The 17,600-nt window shown below is 42.7% G+C and overlaps 1 protein-coding gene across 2 annotated transcripts in view; it reads left to right on the top strand.

The window, feature by feature from the left end:
* PHF10 (PHD finger protein 10) overlaps positions 1 to 17,600 on the top strand; it is a 150,321-nt gene that overhangs the window by 12,258 nt on the left and 120,463 nt on the right. For both annotated transcript variants that reach the window (XM_040429339.1, XM_040429338.1), the window contains exon 3: positions 496 to 626. In XM_040429339.1, coding sequence (XP_040285273.1) covers positions 496 to 626 — 131 coding nt within the window. The remainder of the gene's footprint in view (positions 1 to 495; positions 627 to 17,600) is intronic.

Here is a 17,600-nt window from a genome sequence, read left to right as displayed (position 1 = left end):
TTAGTATTGCTGTGTCCTATAATGCCTGAATTATTAAAATAAAATTTTTAGCCCATAAAATCAATGCCATAATAGGAAAAAAAATCAATATAGCTAATTTGCTGTTTTTTTCATCACTTCACCTTCCCCAAAAAATTGACGAAAAACTCACACAAACTCCAAAATGGTATCATTGTAAACAACAGATTGTCCTGCAAAAAATGAGCCCTCTTACAACTCAATAGACTTAAATATAAAAAGGTTATTAGGTCAGAATGTGGCGATGAAAAGAAAAATCTAATTTCGTTTTTCTTGTGTTGTAATATTTTAAAAATATCGAAATGTGGTTTTGCTAATCATTCTGACCCGGAGAATGAAGGTAATAAATGGCTTCAGATGGCGACCAGAATTTTAGAATTGCAAAATGACGACAAGACTTTGTAGTGTTGTGTGCATGAGACGGCTTCTTATGAAAGTACTAAAATTAATTACACAGGTTATAATTTCTTTCACCAGCTCCAGCTATTTCCCTGCTGAAAATTTAGTTGAATACAAATGGCCATCGGATGAGACCGGGGAGTACTATATGTTACAAGAGCAAGTCAGTGAATATTTGGGTGTCACCTCTTTCAAGCGTAAATATCCAGGTAAGACTTGGTTTGTTCTCCTCATTCTAGAATGCAAGGATCACCTCCAACCGGGTCCTCAATATAAGAAAACTGGTGGGCTTGCTCCAGCATAGTCCGGGCTAGGGTCTCATGCACAATGTACGGCACTTGATCCAGGAGGTTCATTTGACCGGGGAGCGCAGTGCTGGTTCACTACCCAAAATTGAATAATTATCAATGGAAAAGTTGTTATTCACATCAGGTTGGGGGTGGGGGGGGGGGGGGGGGTTTGGGCATGAAATAATAATAATAAAAAAAAAGTATGACTTTTTGTTATTTTATCACGCTCCGCTCTGTGTTTTTATTTAACGTGGATAGCCCCTTTTTGTGAATTATAAGGGTTAGTAGAGTTTGAAAAAAGTATCCCATTGTGGGAAAACCAATTTTTTTTTTTTTTGCGACCAAATATTAAAGTACATAGTGAACATAAAATACAGTACAAGCAATGGCCCGCGGGAGGGAAGCTTAAAGAGGACCTTTCATTACAATAAAAAATCTAAACTAAGCATACAGACATGGAGAGCAGCGCCAAGGGATCTCCCTGCACTTACTATTATCCCTGGGCGCCGCTCCGTTCTCCCGGTATAGGCTCCAGTATCTTCAGATTTTCGGCTCAACTGGGAGGAGCCTGCCGTTGTTCTCCTGGGCGTCTCCTTCTCCCAGCTCATAGCCTGGGAGAAAAAAAACTCTCAGGCTATGAGCTGAGCGCTGCGATTGGGAGAAGGAGACGCCCAGGAGAACAACGGCAGGCTCCTCCCAGTTGAGCTGAAAATCTGAAGATACTGGAGCCTATACCGGGATAATAGTAAGTGCAGGGAGATCCCTGGGCGCTGCTCTCCATGTCTGTATGCTTAGTTTAGATTTTTTCTTGTAATGAAAGGTCCTCTTTAAGTGGGAAAGGGGCCCTGGCCTAATTTTAAGCCAAAACATGGCACAGATTTTGTTGCAAATCAAACCAACCAGTAGGTAGTATAAAGTTAGACAAAAATGTCTAACCGTTCCCTAAATTTATCAGCCAGTCTGAAACAATGATGTTAAATTTAGAGCATCTTTAGACTGCAGGTCTAAGGCTTTGGCTTTTTTCCGCCGAATTTGCCATGGACTCTGTATTCGAGCACAGTGTAACGGCCTTCCATTGATTTCAACGGGAGGTCGTGCTGCTGATCCTGCAGCTATCACTTCTTCTGCGCCAGGAGGCACATGTCTTTTCTTGGAGTGGTGTCCACAAGGGTGCCGCTGAAAGTCGCAGAGGGTGTCTACTGCATTCAAAGTGAAAAACCGCAGCAAAATCCAGTGTGAGCTACCCTTAAGAGAAGATGTAAACCGTCAGATGCGCTGAAAAGTGATCGTTGTCCACTCACTTAGCTGCCTTTACAGCAATGATCGCTCTTGTATGGGCATGCGTGATCGCTAGTACAATCACACAGGTCCATGTGCTGCTGACAAGCGATCTTTCTCTGATGATTGGATCATCCATCATACTAGCCTTTGCTCGTTTGTTGACTAATCGGCAGCATATATTCATTGGTCAATTATCAGGCACATTAATTTATCTCGTTCTGATAATTAACCTTATCTAGATTCCTAAGGCTAGGTTTACATGGAGACATTTTTATAATAGTCTATAGTTGTTGCACTGGGACATGCTGCGACGCGACAGTCGCAAAAAATCCATTCGAGATGGATTTTTCTGCAACTGTCACCTCGCAGTCACAACATGTCGCATTGCGACACCATAGACTATCATTATAAAAATTGTTGCGCAACATTGGTGCGACAAATGTTGCAGTGTAGTTGTGCCCTATCTGTCGCGTGACGCATGTCGTTGTGTAGACCTAGCCTAAACCTTCTCCATTGCATATTTATTTGAAAAATTTTGGTAGGTTTGCAGGATAATTGATGTTTGGCATAAAAAAAACATTAAATGGTTGTAAAAATTGCTATTGTGAAACATTTTTTATGTGCACTTAGAAACAGTGAAAAAGTTTGGGTGTGTATAAATAATGTTTTTGTCACTTTATATGTAAGTATTTTGTAATCCTCCTTTCCAGGCTGTGTCACTCTGGTTGATGTTAACTTGTTACACTAGAGGGGTCGCCTGAGATAACTAAAAATCTTGGACAAGCTCTTCAATTGCCTAAAGTAGCAAATGATGGGACATATACATTGAAGTACTTGCAACTGCTGCAGCCAATGAATGTCCTCAGTGGTCTACAGCAGAGGACAGTGATTGGCTGCAGTGGTCACATGCTGTACAACAGCACATCAATGTGCACACAATGTCTGTCGATGACATGTACAGTAAGAATTCTCCTTACACCATGTTGATGGATGGATGAAATTGTGGGTGATGCAATAATTTTAAATTACGTTGAGTCCTGATATGTGTTCCCCCGGAGAATTTACATGATATGGTGCCATCTTTAATACGCATCTGGAGAAACCAAACAACACCATTATGGAATTGGACAGAGTATCTGGCCTGCGGCTTACTGAATCCAACAGACCGTGTGATGTAGTTTGTTGAGTACATTTCTATAGACAAAAGGAAGTAATTTTATGCAAGCCATGGGAAAGGGTGGCAATCGCCCATGATGATGCATAGATTCAATACTGCCTGAAGCTTCCAGTCAGACTCTTTCCATGTGTCAGGTCACTTCCCCAGCACTAGAGGCAACAAAATGTGCAGGAGCCTTTTACTGCTTGATTTCTCCATTTCATGTTATTCTACTGAAACAATGCCGAACATAATCTTTGGCTTTCTGGTGAATTTTTATGGAAAACATAAAAAGTTCACGCTACAGTGATATTGTATCATGAAAGTAGGACATTTAAGTAGAAGCAGCAATGGTGATTTCCTCATCTCAAACTATTTATTGAAACAAAAGCCAACAGTGGTTTTTGATAGGATTCAGGTCTGGAGACAGTTCAGGCCACTCCATTTGAGGTACCCCAGTCTCCAGCAGTTGTTCCCTAATGATTCAACCTCAATGAGCTGGCGTATTGTCGTCAATAAATATTAAATTAGGCCTGTGCTGTTCATGCAGAGGCAGAATGACTGGATTAATGATCAAGTAGTATGGGCTTGTCACTGTACCATTCACAAAGTGTAGGGCAGTTCTGTATTGACTAGACACACCTGACCACACCAAAGGCAAACAGTGGCTGATGCATAGCGCTTTCCTTGTCTTCTCCAACATCTGTGGTGGCCATAATTTCTGCTCAGCGTGAATTAGGGCTGTTGTGGGTATCGAAATTTCGATACCCAATCAATACTTTTGTCCCGGTATCGATACGATACCGAGATTTCAATTTTTTTTCCCCCTCCCCTCCATGATGGCACCTTACTAGGAGATTATCCTCCTCCTCCAGCCAGGCAGGGACAGGAAGGTTCAAAAGGGCCCGCCTCCTCACTTATCTTCAGTGTCTTCCTGTCCCTGCCAGGCGGAGGATAGGAGCTATCGCATGATGGCGGGTGCATTGCGCCAGCCACGGGCTTACCTTGGGCAAGTAAGTCCGTTCCATGGAGTGTCTGCCGCGGTCTTTTTTGTTAAAACTCTCTTGCGCGCCAGCGCGTAGTGGCAGGCTGCGGCACCCGGACACTCAAAGGATCACTTCCGGGTTCTAGGCCGTCCGCTGCCCGAGATTCTCGGTGCCGGCGGGTAACGTCATCCGGGGGCCTAATAGGGGTGGTTTGAGAGTTGCCGGCCTGGATGAAGTCTGAGGTCCTGGGGAGACTTCCGGCCATATGTTTTTGAAAAACTGGCGCCCTGGTCAAGTCGTATGTCGCCCTCTGACCAGAGAAGTCACAAGCCTTTCTGCAGCCTCGGCCATCCACACACATGGATCCGGAGGAAGCTATGAACCAGCCTGTAGCAGTGAGTGACATCCAGGTTGTGAGTATGGAATGCTGCTTGCACATGCTGTTCATCTGACGATATAAACGATCTATTAAAAGCGGTCAGGGATACCATGGAAATTAAAGAAGAAAAAATGCATAGATCTGCCCAGGATAGAATGTTTTCAGTATTAGAAGAGATATAGACGGTGTGGAGAGGACAAAGGAAGAAAAGCCCTTCACACCCGTGGAGAAAAAAGTTTGAAACACGTACCAGGCGCCAGATCACTCGGTCATTAGTCGTGATGAAGATACAGATTGATTCTTATTTGTGTATAAGATATAAAGAAGACCTTCACCTAGGTCTATTTGAAGAGCTCGGAGTTTAGGAAAAACACCTCAGCTCTATAGTGGTGATGTTGGAGATCTAATAATAATAATAATATCAAATGCACTCACTTCACAGGGGGAAAAGTCACCAGGATAAACTCAAGACACCTGGGACTATTTTTTCCCCCCCGGCCAGGATTGCATGTGGAGATGTAAATAATTGAACGCCGCCTACACACGTGGCTTCTGGTCAATCATTTTAATAATATAAGGCTCAACGCGTTTCGAGGGTCTGAGGCCCTCTTCTTCAGGAGAAATAAATAAATTTGGTTACAACAGAAAAATTATATATATATATATATAATCTACAATAACAAATGACATAATTTTTTTTTATAGAGTTGTGTAAATAAATAAATATATAATAAAAAAAAAATATATATATATATAATACACAACCATACTCATGTGGAGGGTACTTTACCTCAAATTCTTCATTAAGTATATGGAATGGATCATAAAAATATGTATATGGATAATATATATCAAGTCTATTCATAGTATATGAGCACATACCAACTGTGGGGATAACTTGAGCCACCAAATCGGAGTGAAGTTGGCCCTTCTCTCTCCTTTCTTCTCCCCCCTAAAAAAAGACCCTTATTTATACATTAACCTCTCAAATCCAGCTCCCATACCTACACCTAACAACCGGAAGAAAATGGCGGTGCGTTCCACAGTGGAACGCATCGCGGTTAGAAACATCTAATGTTTTTAGAAACATCTAATGTTTTTAGATCTAAAATAATAAAACTAGGGACTGCTATGTTATTGTAATAAAAGAAAATAAAAGATTACAGACTAGATATAAATCAGAAAACCCCAGAAAAAGATTTAATTCGATTCACACAAACAGGAAGTAGGAGGTTCCAGAGACCACAACCGAAATACACGTGCAAACTATAAATACTTCACTGTAGTAACTCATCCCAATGACTCCAGACTGGTCTCAGAATCTGCTAAAGCACTCCTGAAGGTAGAGATCACTTTAATCTTCTTTGGACTTATTATTATAGAAATAAATATAATTTTATTTTAGGTTATTTCTATGTAGATTTTATGTGTATTTATTTTTTTATCTATATCCGTATCCTGGTTGGACAGCATATATGTGTTCATCATTATACATATGAATATTTATATATATAATTTTTTATTTTTTTTATATTTCTATCAAGGTCCTATTGGGTTTTCTCTATTTATTTTATTGGGTGTATGTGCTCATATACTATGAATAGACTTGATATATATATTAACCATATACATATTTTTATGATCCATTCCATATACTTAATGAAGAATTTGAGGTAAAGTACCCTCCACATGAGTATGGTTGTGTGTGTATACATTCACACATAAGTATACACAATTTATTATATATATATATATATTTACACAACTCTATAAAAAAATAATTGTCATTTGTTATTGTAGATTATATATAATTAATATATATATATATATATATATATATATATATATATAAATTTTTCTGTTGTAACCAAATTTATTTATTTCTCCTGAAGAAGAGGGCCTCAGACCCTCGAAACGCGTTGAGCCTTATATTATTAAAATGATTGACCAGAAGCCACGTGTGTAGGCGGCGTTCAATTATTTACATCTCTACATGCGATCCTGGCCGGGGGGGGGGGAAATAGTCCCAGGTGTCTTGAGTTTATCCTGGTGACTGCCCCCCCTGTGAAGTGAGTGCATTTGATTTTATTATTATTATTTTATGATCTCCAACATCCCCACTATAGAGCTGAGGGGTTTTTCCTAAACTCCGAGCTCTTCAAATAGACCTAGGTGAAGGTCTTCTTTATATCTTATACACAAATAAGAATCAATCTGTATCTTCATTACGACTAATGACCGAGTGATCTGGCGCCTGGTACGTGTTTCAAACTTTTTTCTCCACGGGTGTGAAGGGCTTTTCTTCCTTTGTCCTCTCCACACCGTCTATATCTCTTCAAAAGTGGGCAAGGGTAATCCTTGACCCACTGAAACACTTGAGCTGCCTATCTTGTTCCATAATGACGAGCGTGTGTGTATATGTGTAATATATATATATTATTATTTACACCTCCGCCCCCTGGCGCCTCTGATAGCCTCTACTCTAGGTACCCATTTTGCGACTCCTGGTCTGCTTCTAAGACCAGGGAGTTCAAACTGTACCATAATCCTCTTTTTGTATTTCTGCATTTTGCTTTTCAGTACTAGAAACCAGGAAAGAGTATTTCCGGTACACAAAAATCTGCAGTCTCTTATTTTGAGGGAGTGGAAAAATCCAGACAGGAAAGTTTTCCTACTCCGAACAATTAGGAAAAGGCTACCCTTCGACGAAGAAGAATTATCCCCGTTCTTAAATTGTCCTAAAATAGATGTATCACTCTCCAAAATGGCTAAGGGTTCTTCCTTAACGTTTGAAGATACGGGTTCATTACGTGACCCTATGGATAAAAAGGTGGATGCTAACCTTAGGAGAACCTGGGACGCGGCCGCGTCTTTATTTAACCACCTCCCGACCGCCTAACGCAGGGATGCGTCCTGCGGGCGGCCAGGTTATTCCTCCTGGACGCATCGGCGCATCCTCTCGCGAGATTACGAGCATAGCCGGCCCGCGCATGCGCAGTGCGGGCCAGGAAAAGGCGCAGGAGAAGTTCGTCACCAGCCTGCCAGCCAATGATCATCGCTGGCAGGTTGCTGACTTTTAAAAAATCAAATCACAAGCCATTTAACACATTATATTTATAAATATAATGTGTTAAATGGCTTCTGTGCTCTCTGCTGGGTCCTTTTCATCGGTTGGTCCCAGCAGAGAGCACACATCACTGTGAGTACACCAAGCACAACAAATTTAGCCCCAGATCACCCCAATTAACCCCTTGATCACCCCTGTCAATCACTAGTGAAAGGGGAAAAAAGTGATCAGTGTAAACTGTCACTTTTTTTTTTCTCACCAGTATTGACTGTTAGGTTTAGGCCCCTTTGGTAGTTAGCGCCCAGCCCACCGCACCGTACTGCAGTCACCGATTCTCTGATTAGCGTATCGCTAATCAGCATTGGTACTTTTATAGTATCTAAGTGATCAGAACTGATCAGTCAGATCTATAATAGTATTAGTGTCACCTTAGCTCGCCCTCCACCCAAAACGCAGTGTTTGCCCGATCAGGCCTGATCGGTCACCCACACGTGCGTTCACCCACGCCCGCCCCGCCGCAGTGACAAAATTATTATTTTTTTTTTTTTATCACTGCACAATCACTACACAAGCGCTGCGGCGATTAATAAAAAAATATCAGAACTGATTTTTTTATCGCAGCGGCTTCCTGTACTTCGCTAGCCTCCCATTTGTAAGACAGGCTTGCTTTTTTTTTCTTGGATAGTCTCAGGGAATACCCCCTAAATTTAGTTGACCAAATGGCAAGTAAGGGGTATTCTTCTGAAGAGGCCTACAGGCTTCTGACCCAGTCGGATGAGAAATGGGAACCTTCATCTGACGAATCCAGCGGGTCATAATACGAACCTGTAGAAAGCAGTGGCAGTCTGACCCAAAGTTCGGACGATGAGGTTGAGGTCCCTGATACCACCAGGCGTACCCGGCCCCGTGTTGCTAGACCACAGGTTGCCCATTCTTTCCGGTGGAAACCCGTCCAAGTTTCCGAATTTAAAACTTTTCTGGGCCTTCTCCTCAACATGGGCCTGACAAAGCCTGACAAGCATGAATTGCGGTCATATTGGTCCACGAACCCAATTTATCACATGCCCATGTTCTCTGCTGCCATGTCCAGGACACGATTTGAGACCATCCTGCGTTTCCGGCACTTTAGTGATGAAAGCACCTCTTGTCCCAGAGGCCACCCAGCTTTTGACCGGCTCCACAAAATTCGGCCCCTCATAGACCACCTTAACACCAAATTTGCAGATTTGTATACCCCTGAGCAAAACATCTGCGTAGAAGAGTCCCTCATACATTTTACCAGGCGCCTTGGCTTCAAACAATACATCCCAAGCAAGCGCGCCCGGTATGGGGTCAAATTGTATAAGCTCTGTGAAAGGGCCACAGGCTATACGCACAAATTGTGTCTGAGGGTAAAGATCAGACCCTGGAGCCGGTCGGTTGCCCTGACTACCTGGGGAGCAGTGGGAAGACAGTCTGGGACTTGGTGTCACCCTTATTTGGCAAGGGGTACCACCTTTATGTGGACAATTTCTACACAAGTGTGCCCCTCTTCAGGCATTTGTTTCTAGAACAGATTGGCTGCTGTGGCACCGCGCGACCTAGTCGCCGGGGCTTCTCCCAACGGCTCGTTACCACCCGTCTTGCAAGGGGGGGAGAGGGCTGCCTCGTGTAACGAAGAACTGCTCGCGGTGAAATGGAGAGACAAGCGTGACGTTTACATGCGCTCCTCCATTCACGCAGACACGACAATCCAAATTGAATGAGCAACCAGAGTCATTGAAAAGCCCCTCTGTGTCCACAACTATAATTTTGCTCATTGGAGGGGTGGACTTCAATGACCAGATGTTGGCTCCTTATGTACTCTCCCGCAGGACCAGACGCTGGTAGAGGGAAGGTGTCTGTATACCTAATTGTACAATAGTTTTGTTCTCTACAAGTAAGGCTGGGAGAACAAGATCCTTCCTCAAATTTCAGGAAGAGATCATCGAGAACCTCCTGTATCCAGGAGGCTCCGTGGCCCCAACCACCAGTGTAGTGAGCCGTCTACACGAGCGACATTTCCCCAATGTCGTTGCTGGTACCTCAACCCAAGCGCCACCCCGAAAAAAATGTCGTGTCTGTAGCAGGAGTGGAATAAGGCGTGACACCCGCTATTTCTGTCCTGACTGCCCTGACCACCCTGCCCTATGCTTAGGGGAGTGTTTCCGGAAGTACCACACACAGGTACACTATTAGTATAGGGATTGCGTGACACAGGACAGGCACACAGGGGTCTTAGGGCCCTTTTACACAGAGCTGCTGCAAACCTCTCCTTTCACCTGGGACAAAGTGCATAATGTAGTTCGCCACATCTCTGGGCGATTTGCGCTTTGCACATTGTCCCATGGGGAAGGAGAGGTTTGTCCTATAAAGGTAAAAAAAAAAAATCACAGGTAAGCAAAAAAGTTAATGTTCCAAAAGTTCAATAAAGTTTATAAAAGTTAATGTTCTGTTTCAAATGTTATATAAATTTAATGTAAATAAATTTATTGCGTTGCGGGCATACATGTAATGATTGCGGAGACCCTCAAATGCCAGGGCAGTACAAACACCCCACAAATGACCCCATTTTGGAAAGAAGACGCCCCAAGGTATTCACTGAGGGGCATATTGAGTCCATGAAAGATTGAACTTTTTGTCCCAAGTTAGCAGAAAGGGAGACTTTGTGAGAAAAAAATAAAAATAATCAATTTCCGCTAACTTGTGCCCAAAAAAAAAATCTTCTATGAACTCGCCATGCCCCTCGCGGAATACCTTGGGGTATCTTCTTTCCAAAATGGGGTCACATGTGGGGTATTTATACTGCCCTGGCATTTTAGGGGCCCTAAAGCGTGAGAAGTAGTCTGGAATCCAAATGTCTAAAAATGCCCTCCTAAAAGGTACTCATTGGAATTTGGGCCCCTTTGCGCACCTAGGCTGCAAAAAAGTGTCACACGTGGTATCGCCGTACTCAGGAGAAGTAGGGCAATGCGTTTTGGGGTGTATTTTTACATATACCCATGCTGGGTGAGAGAAATATCTCTGTAAAATGACAACTTTGTATAAAAAAAAATGGGAAAAGTTGTCTTTTACAGAGATATTTCTCTCACCCAGCATGGGTATATGTAAAAATACACCCCAAAACGCATTGCCCTACTTCTCCTGAGTACGGCGATACCACGTGTGACACTTTTTTGCAGCCTAGGTGCGCAAAGGGGCCCAAATTCCAATGAGTAACTTTCCGATTTTGCGGGGCATTTTTTACACATTTGGATTCCAAACTACTTCTCACGCTTTAGGTCCCCTAAAATCCCAGGGCATTATAAATACCCCACAAGTGACCCCATTTTGGAAAGAAGACACCCCAAGGTATTTCGTGAGGGGCATGGCGAGTTCATGTAAAATTGTATTTTTTGTCACAAGTTAGTGGAATATTAGACTTTGTAAGAAAAAAAATAAAAATAAAAAAATAATAATTTTCCGCTAACTTGTGACACAAAATTAAAAACTTCCATGAACTCACTATGCCCATCAGCGAATACCTTATGGTGTCTACTTTCCGAAATGGGGTCATTTGTCGGGTGTTTCTACTGTCTGGGCATTGTAGAACCTCAGGAAACATGACAGGTGCTCAGAAATTCAGAGCTGCTTCAAAATGCAGAAATTCACATTTTTGTACCATAGTTTGTAAACGCTATAACTTTTGCGCAAACCAATAAATATACACTTATTGCATTTTTTTTATTTTTTTTATCAAAGACATGTAGAACAATTAATTTAGAGAAAAATTTATATAGAAATGTAGTTTTATTTGAAAAAGTTTACAACAAAGAATGGTCAGAACTCTGGAAACTGAAATTTAATGTGGATAAGTGCAAGATAATGCACCTGGGGCGTAAAAACCCAAGGGCAGAATATAGAATATTTGACACAGTCCTGACCTCAGTATCTGAGGAAAGGGATTTAGGAGTAATTATTTCAGAAGACTTAAAGGTGGGAAGACAATGTAATAGAGCAGCACGAAATGCCAGCAGAATGCTTGGATGTATAGGGAGAGGTATAAGCAGTAGAAAGAGTGAAGTGCTTATGCCGCTGTACAGAACACTGGTGAGACCTCACTTGGAGTATTGTGCGCAGTACTGGAGGCCATATCTCCAGAAGGATATAGATACTCTAGAGAGAGTTCAGAGAAGAGCTACTAAACTAGTACATGGATTGCAGGATAAAACTTACCAGGAAAGGTTAAAGGACCTTAATATGTATAGCTTGGAAGAAAGAAGAGACAGAGGGGATATGATAGAAACTTTTAAATACATAAAGGGAATCAACTCGGTAAAGGAAGAGAGCATATTTAAAAGAAGAAAAACTACCACAAGAGGACACAGTTTTAAATTAGAGGGGCAAAGGTTTAACAGTAATATAAGGAAGTATTACTTTACTGAGAGAATAGTGGATGCATGGAATAGCCTTCCTGCAGAAGTGGTAGCTGCAAATACAGTGAAGGGGTTTAAGCATGCATGGGATAGGCATAAGGCCATCCTTCATATAAGATAGGGCCGGGGGCTATCCATAGTATTCAGTATATTGGGCAGACTAGATGGGCCGAATGGTTCTTATCTGCCGACACATTCTATGTTTCTATGTTTCTATGTTAAAGTGAAAAATTTCATTTCTTTTGCAAAAATTTTGATTAATAACAAAAAAAAGTAAAAATGGCAGCAGCAATGAAATACCACCAAATGATAGCTCTATTAGTGAGAAGAAAAGGAGGTAAAATTTATTTGGGTGGTAAGTTGTATGACCGAGCAATAAACCGTGAAAGTAGTGTGGTGCAGAATTGTAAAAAGTGGTCTGGTCATTAAGGGGGTTTAAGCTAGGGGAGCTGAGGTGGTTAAACCTAATATCGCGGCCACATCCATAGCTAGATCCCTAAAAAGTTTGCTGGTACAACTGGAAGCATTACTAAAATCCAATACCCTATAAGAAAACTTTGCAGACTCCTTCCCTCTCATTAAAAGCCGAAGATTTTTTGGTCAGACACAACAGCGGATTCTGTTAGGCTGACCGCAAGAGCTACGGCCCTAGCTAACAACTCTAGAAGGGCACTTTGGTTAAAAGCTTGGTCTGGAGACAGGCTCCAAGGCAAAATTATGCAACATCCTGTTTTATGGTAATCTTCTCTTTGGTCAGGACTTAGATAAAATTCTAGAGAAAGCCTCTGATTTCAAAAAGAGTTTCCCGGAGGATAAAAAGTAAAGGAAAACTCCTTTTTTTTTTTTCGTCCCCAAAAAAAGGGTAGTTTTCAAAACAAAAGGAGTAAAACAGAAAACTGGAGATTGGGAAAACAGAAAGGGAAGGGTTTTATGTTCTCTCCCCGTTCTGAGGAGTCTTCCAAAAAATGACGCTAGAGCCCCAGTGGGGGGAAGACTGGGAAAATTTGTGGAGTGCTGGGAAAAATACTCATGCAGCCGCTGGTTATTAAATACCCTCCACGAAGGGTACAGTATTCCCTTTGTCAAAAGTCCCCCACTTTATTTGTTCAGACTCCAGTTCAAAGCTCAGAACATCTTCAGCTTTGCATGGAGCAAGAAATCGAACTGCTAGTTCAGTTGAACGGTCTTGTTCCGGTACCGACGAATCAAGTCGGTCTGGGCTGTTATTCCAGGGTTTTTATGGTAAGAAAGCCAAATGGGAAAGTGCGTCTTATCATAAATATGAAAATGCTGAACAAGTCCATAAAGTACAAAAAATTCAAGATGGAATCTATAAAAACCACGGTCAGTTTTACAAGAAGGGGCGTTTCTAGCATCCAGAGACTTAAAAGATGTGTATTTTCACGTACCCATTCATCCAGAGTCACAACAATTTTTGAGAATAGCGGTATGGGTCCAAGGGCATCTAAAACATTTTCAGTTTCAAGCACTACCGTTTGGGATAACAACTGCCCCCAGGGTTTTTACGAAAATTATGCTAGAGATGATAACCCCTCTGAGAAAGGAGAAAGTAATGATAGTTCCATACCTGGACGACCTTTTGATAGTGGGGGACTCCCAGAAAGACCTAGAAACCAATCTATCCAAAACGATAGACAGACTGGAGCAACTGGGTTGGATTTTAAATCGGGAGAAGTCTCGCTTAGTTCCCATGCAAAAAATTGTCTTTTTGGGAATTCTCATAGACTCAGTGAGTCAAAAATGTTTTTTACCAGTAGAGAAGGTCGCAAAAATCCAATCCCAAGTAAAACAATTCAGAAAACAAAAATCCCACACCATAAGGCAAACGATGGCCCTGATAGGGTCTTTTACAGCTTGCATCCCGGCAGTGATGCACAAATACATTCCCGTCCTCTTCAGAGATTTACGTTAAAAAAAAAATGGAACCGGAAACAGGATTCCCTAGACAGACTAATAGCGATTCCGGATCACATTCTGTCCTCACTAAAATGGTGGGAATTACATTTTTAAACCTGCAGAAGGGAGTACCATGGATAGTGAGAAATCAGTTGATCCTCACCACGGATGCCAGTCTCTGGGGCTGGGGAACGCATCTCCAAGCATTGTCGGCCCAAGGGGAGTGGTCCCAATCCCAGAAAAAATACTCGTCAAATCACCGGGAACTTCTGGCGGTTTGGGGTGCTCTAAGTTACTTCTCAGAGGAGCTAAAAGGTTCCAATGTACAAATAAAATCCGACAACAAGACGGTTGTAGCGTATATAAACCACCAGGGAGGAACGAAAAGTGAGCGACTACAAGCCCTAACCAACAAAATTTTCTTGTGGGCAGAGGAGAATCTCCTCTCCCTATCAGCGTTTTTTTTTTTTTTAAAGGGGACACAAAACATCCAAGCGGATTTCAGCAGGAAATTAGATCCGGGGGAGTGGAGTTTAAAAGAGGAAATTTTTCAAGCCTTAACACAAAAATGGGGTCTTCCCCAGAGACTTATTTGCAAACAAGACGAATTCGAAATTACCAGCTTTATTTTTTCCCTAGATCCAAGGGATCGAGGAGTGCAGGGACGGATGCACTGGCTCTTCCTTGGAAATTCCAACTGGCATATTGCTTACCGCCTCTGTTTCCAAGGTTACTCAGAAAAATAAAAGGAGAGGACCAATGTAATTCTAATTGTACCCAATTGGCCGAGGAGATCTTGGTTTCCTCTCCTGGCAAAAATGTCCACGGAGGAACCATGGATTCTACCCTGGTCAGAAGACCTCCTAAGTCAAGGGCTGGTTCTACACCCAAAGACGCAAAGTCTGCACCTCTCGGCTTGGATCCTGAAAGGGCAATCTTAAAATCTAAGGGTCTGTCTGACAGAGTAATCAATACCATGCTAGCCAGTAAAAAGAAGTCACAAATAGAATTTACCGTAAAATCTGGAACAAATGTTTCCTGGTGTTCAGAAAATCCTTCTAACTCAGCGGGAAGTATTTTGTCTATTCTAGACTTTCTCCAAGAAGGCTTTAATAAGGGTTTAAAACCTAGCACTCTTAGAGTACAAATTTCAGCATTAAGCGCCTATTTAGATGAAAAAATAGCTGGATCATTTGCTTTATGAATGGAACCGACAGGCTCAGACCCAGAGGTAGAACTCTGGTCGCTTTGTGGGATTTAAACACTGTTCTTTCTGGTCTCGCTAAATCCCCTTTTGAACCCTTGGAATCAGCAAATATCAGATATCTGACCCTTAAAACAGTATTTCTAGTTGCCATTACTTCTGCACGTAGGGTTAATGAGATACAAGCCTTCTCAGTTAAAAAACCCTTCATGATTGTCAGGGATGATAGGAATCGTCAAATCAAAAAGGACTATTCTATCTGCCTAAGGTGGTCTCGGAGTTCCATAGGATGGAGTAGGTGGTTCTTCCTTCATTTTGTGAAAGTCCCAGATCTAAAAAAGTCTTTCACACTTTGGATGTCAGAAGGTGTGTTCTGAGGTATATATCAGAAACTAAAGCTTGGAGAAAATCTAATAACCTCTTTATCCAATTCTTAGGGGGTAGGAAAGGATTAAAAGCATCCAAACCTTCTATTGCACGCTGGCTAAAATCGGCCATCTCAGAAGCCTACATAGCAATAGGAGAACGACCCCCGGTAAATATCAAAGCTCATTCTACAAGGGCAGTATCGACTTCATGGGCAGAAGAAGCATCCGCTTCCTTGGATCAAATCTGTAGGGCAGCAACTAGGGATGTCCCGATACCATTTTTTTAAGACTGAGTACGAGTACCGATACTTTTATTTAAGTACTCACCGATACCAATTACCGATACTAATTTTAACAATAAAATACACACACATGTATTTTCTGACCACTGACCAACCAAAAGGCCCAAAAACAGAACTATAACATTCCAAGGAGACATTATACTGTATGGGGCAGCCACAAGGAGACGTTACACTGTATGGGGGCAGCCACAAGGAGACGTTATACTGTATGGGGGCAGCCACAAGAAGACGTTATACTGTATGGGGGCAGCCACAAGGAGACGTTATACTGTATAGGGGCAGCCACAAGGAGATGTTATACTGTATGGGGGCAGCCACAAGGAGATGTTATACTGTATAGGGGCAGCCACAAGGAGATGTTATACTGTATGGGGGCAGCCACAAGGAGAGGTTATACTGTATGGGGGGCAGCCACAAGGAGACGTTATACTGTATGGGGGGCAGCCACAAGGAGACGTTATACTGTATGGGGGCAGCTACAATGAGACATTATACTGTATGGGGGCAGCCGCAGGGAGACATTATACTGTATGGGGGCGGCCACAAGGAGACGTTACACTGTATGGGGGCGGCCCCAAGGAGACGTTATACTGTATGGGGCGGCCACAAGGAGACGTTATACTGTATGGGACGGCCACAAGGAGACGCTACTGTAAGGAGTCAGGAAAACAATTTTTGAAGCCCCCCCTCCTCAGTATAATAGTCTTGTGGCCATCATACAGTAATGTATATTTCTTCTTGCCCTAATGCCTGCTTTTAGAGATCAATGTGCAGCTTGCAAGCAGGAAGGGAAGGACCAGGGCCATAGAAGACAGACACTATCACCAGGGACTTGCTCCTGGCAAACACAGCTCTGCTGCAGTGAATGCAGTGGAGCAGACTGATGTAATTACAATGTATAGTTATTGCAGGGACTCAGAGAATCGTCTGAGAGTTTATTAGTTAAAAGAATCTAATGAGTCAGAGACTGTGTCACAGAGTCCCTGCCAGACTTCCTGCTCTGCTACATGCACCCTGTACACACCCAGCTCCACTACATGCTATGCTAATAATGCCCCCCCCCCCTTCCCCCCCGGACGTACTTACAGGGACGGGAGCCGCAGAGCAGGAAGCCTGGCAGGGACTCGGTGACACAGTCTGTGACTCATTGGATTCTTTTAACTAATAAACTGTCAGACGATTCTCTGAGTCCCTGCACTACGCTCCCTGTGCTGTGAGTCTCTGATTGGTTGGAGGGCGGGGAGGGGCTAGCTTCCACTGTCGGCTCCTATTACACAGTGCCTGCTGCTGCCCTCTGAAGCTGTTAGCTGTGCGAGGTGCAGGGGCAGGCTGCGGACTGACAGACACATAGAAGCGGCGCACAGGTATCGGCAGTGGTATCGGGGACATTTGCACGAGTACATGTACTCGTGCAAATGCCCGGTATCGGTCCCGATACCGATACTGGTATCGGTATCGGGACATCCCTAGCAGCAACCTGGTCAAGTCCTCATACCTTTTGTAAAACACTATAGGATAGATATTGATTCCAAAAGAGACCTATCCTACGGTAGGAAAGTTTTACAAGCAGTAGTCCCTCCCTAATTCATTAATCTGTTAGCTCTCCTAGTAAGGTGCCGTCATGGAGGGGAGGGGAAAAGTTGAACTAGTCTTACCGGTAATTCCTTTTTCGCGAATCCTCCATGACTGCACCGCTTATATTCTCCTCCCCCCAACCCCCCCCCCCCAAAAATAAAATTCTAAAACTAGTTATGAAATTAAATAATTGGTCTAGAGTTATATGTATGCGATTTAATATGT

Source organism: Bufo bufo, chromosome 4, assembly GCF_905171765.1.
Source record: "Bufo bufo chromosome 4, aBufBuf1.1, whole genome shotgun sequence".
Classification (NCBI taxonomy): Eukaryota; Metazoa; Chordata; class Amphibia; order Anura; family Bufonidae; genus Bufo; species Bufo bufo.
Note: the sequence above shows the minus strand (reverse complement) of the source record. Positions and strands in the feature narration are given on the sequence as shown.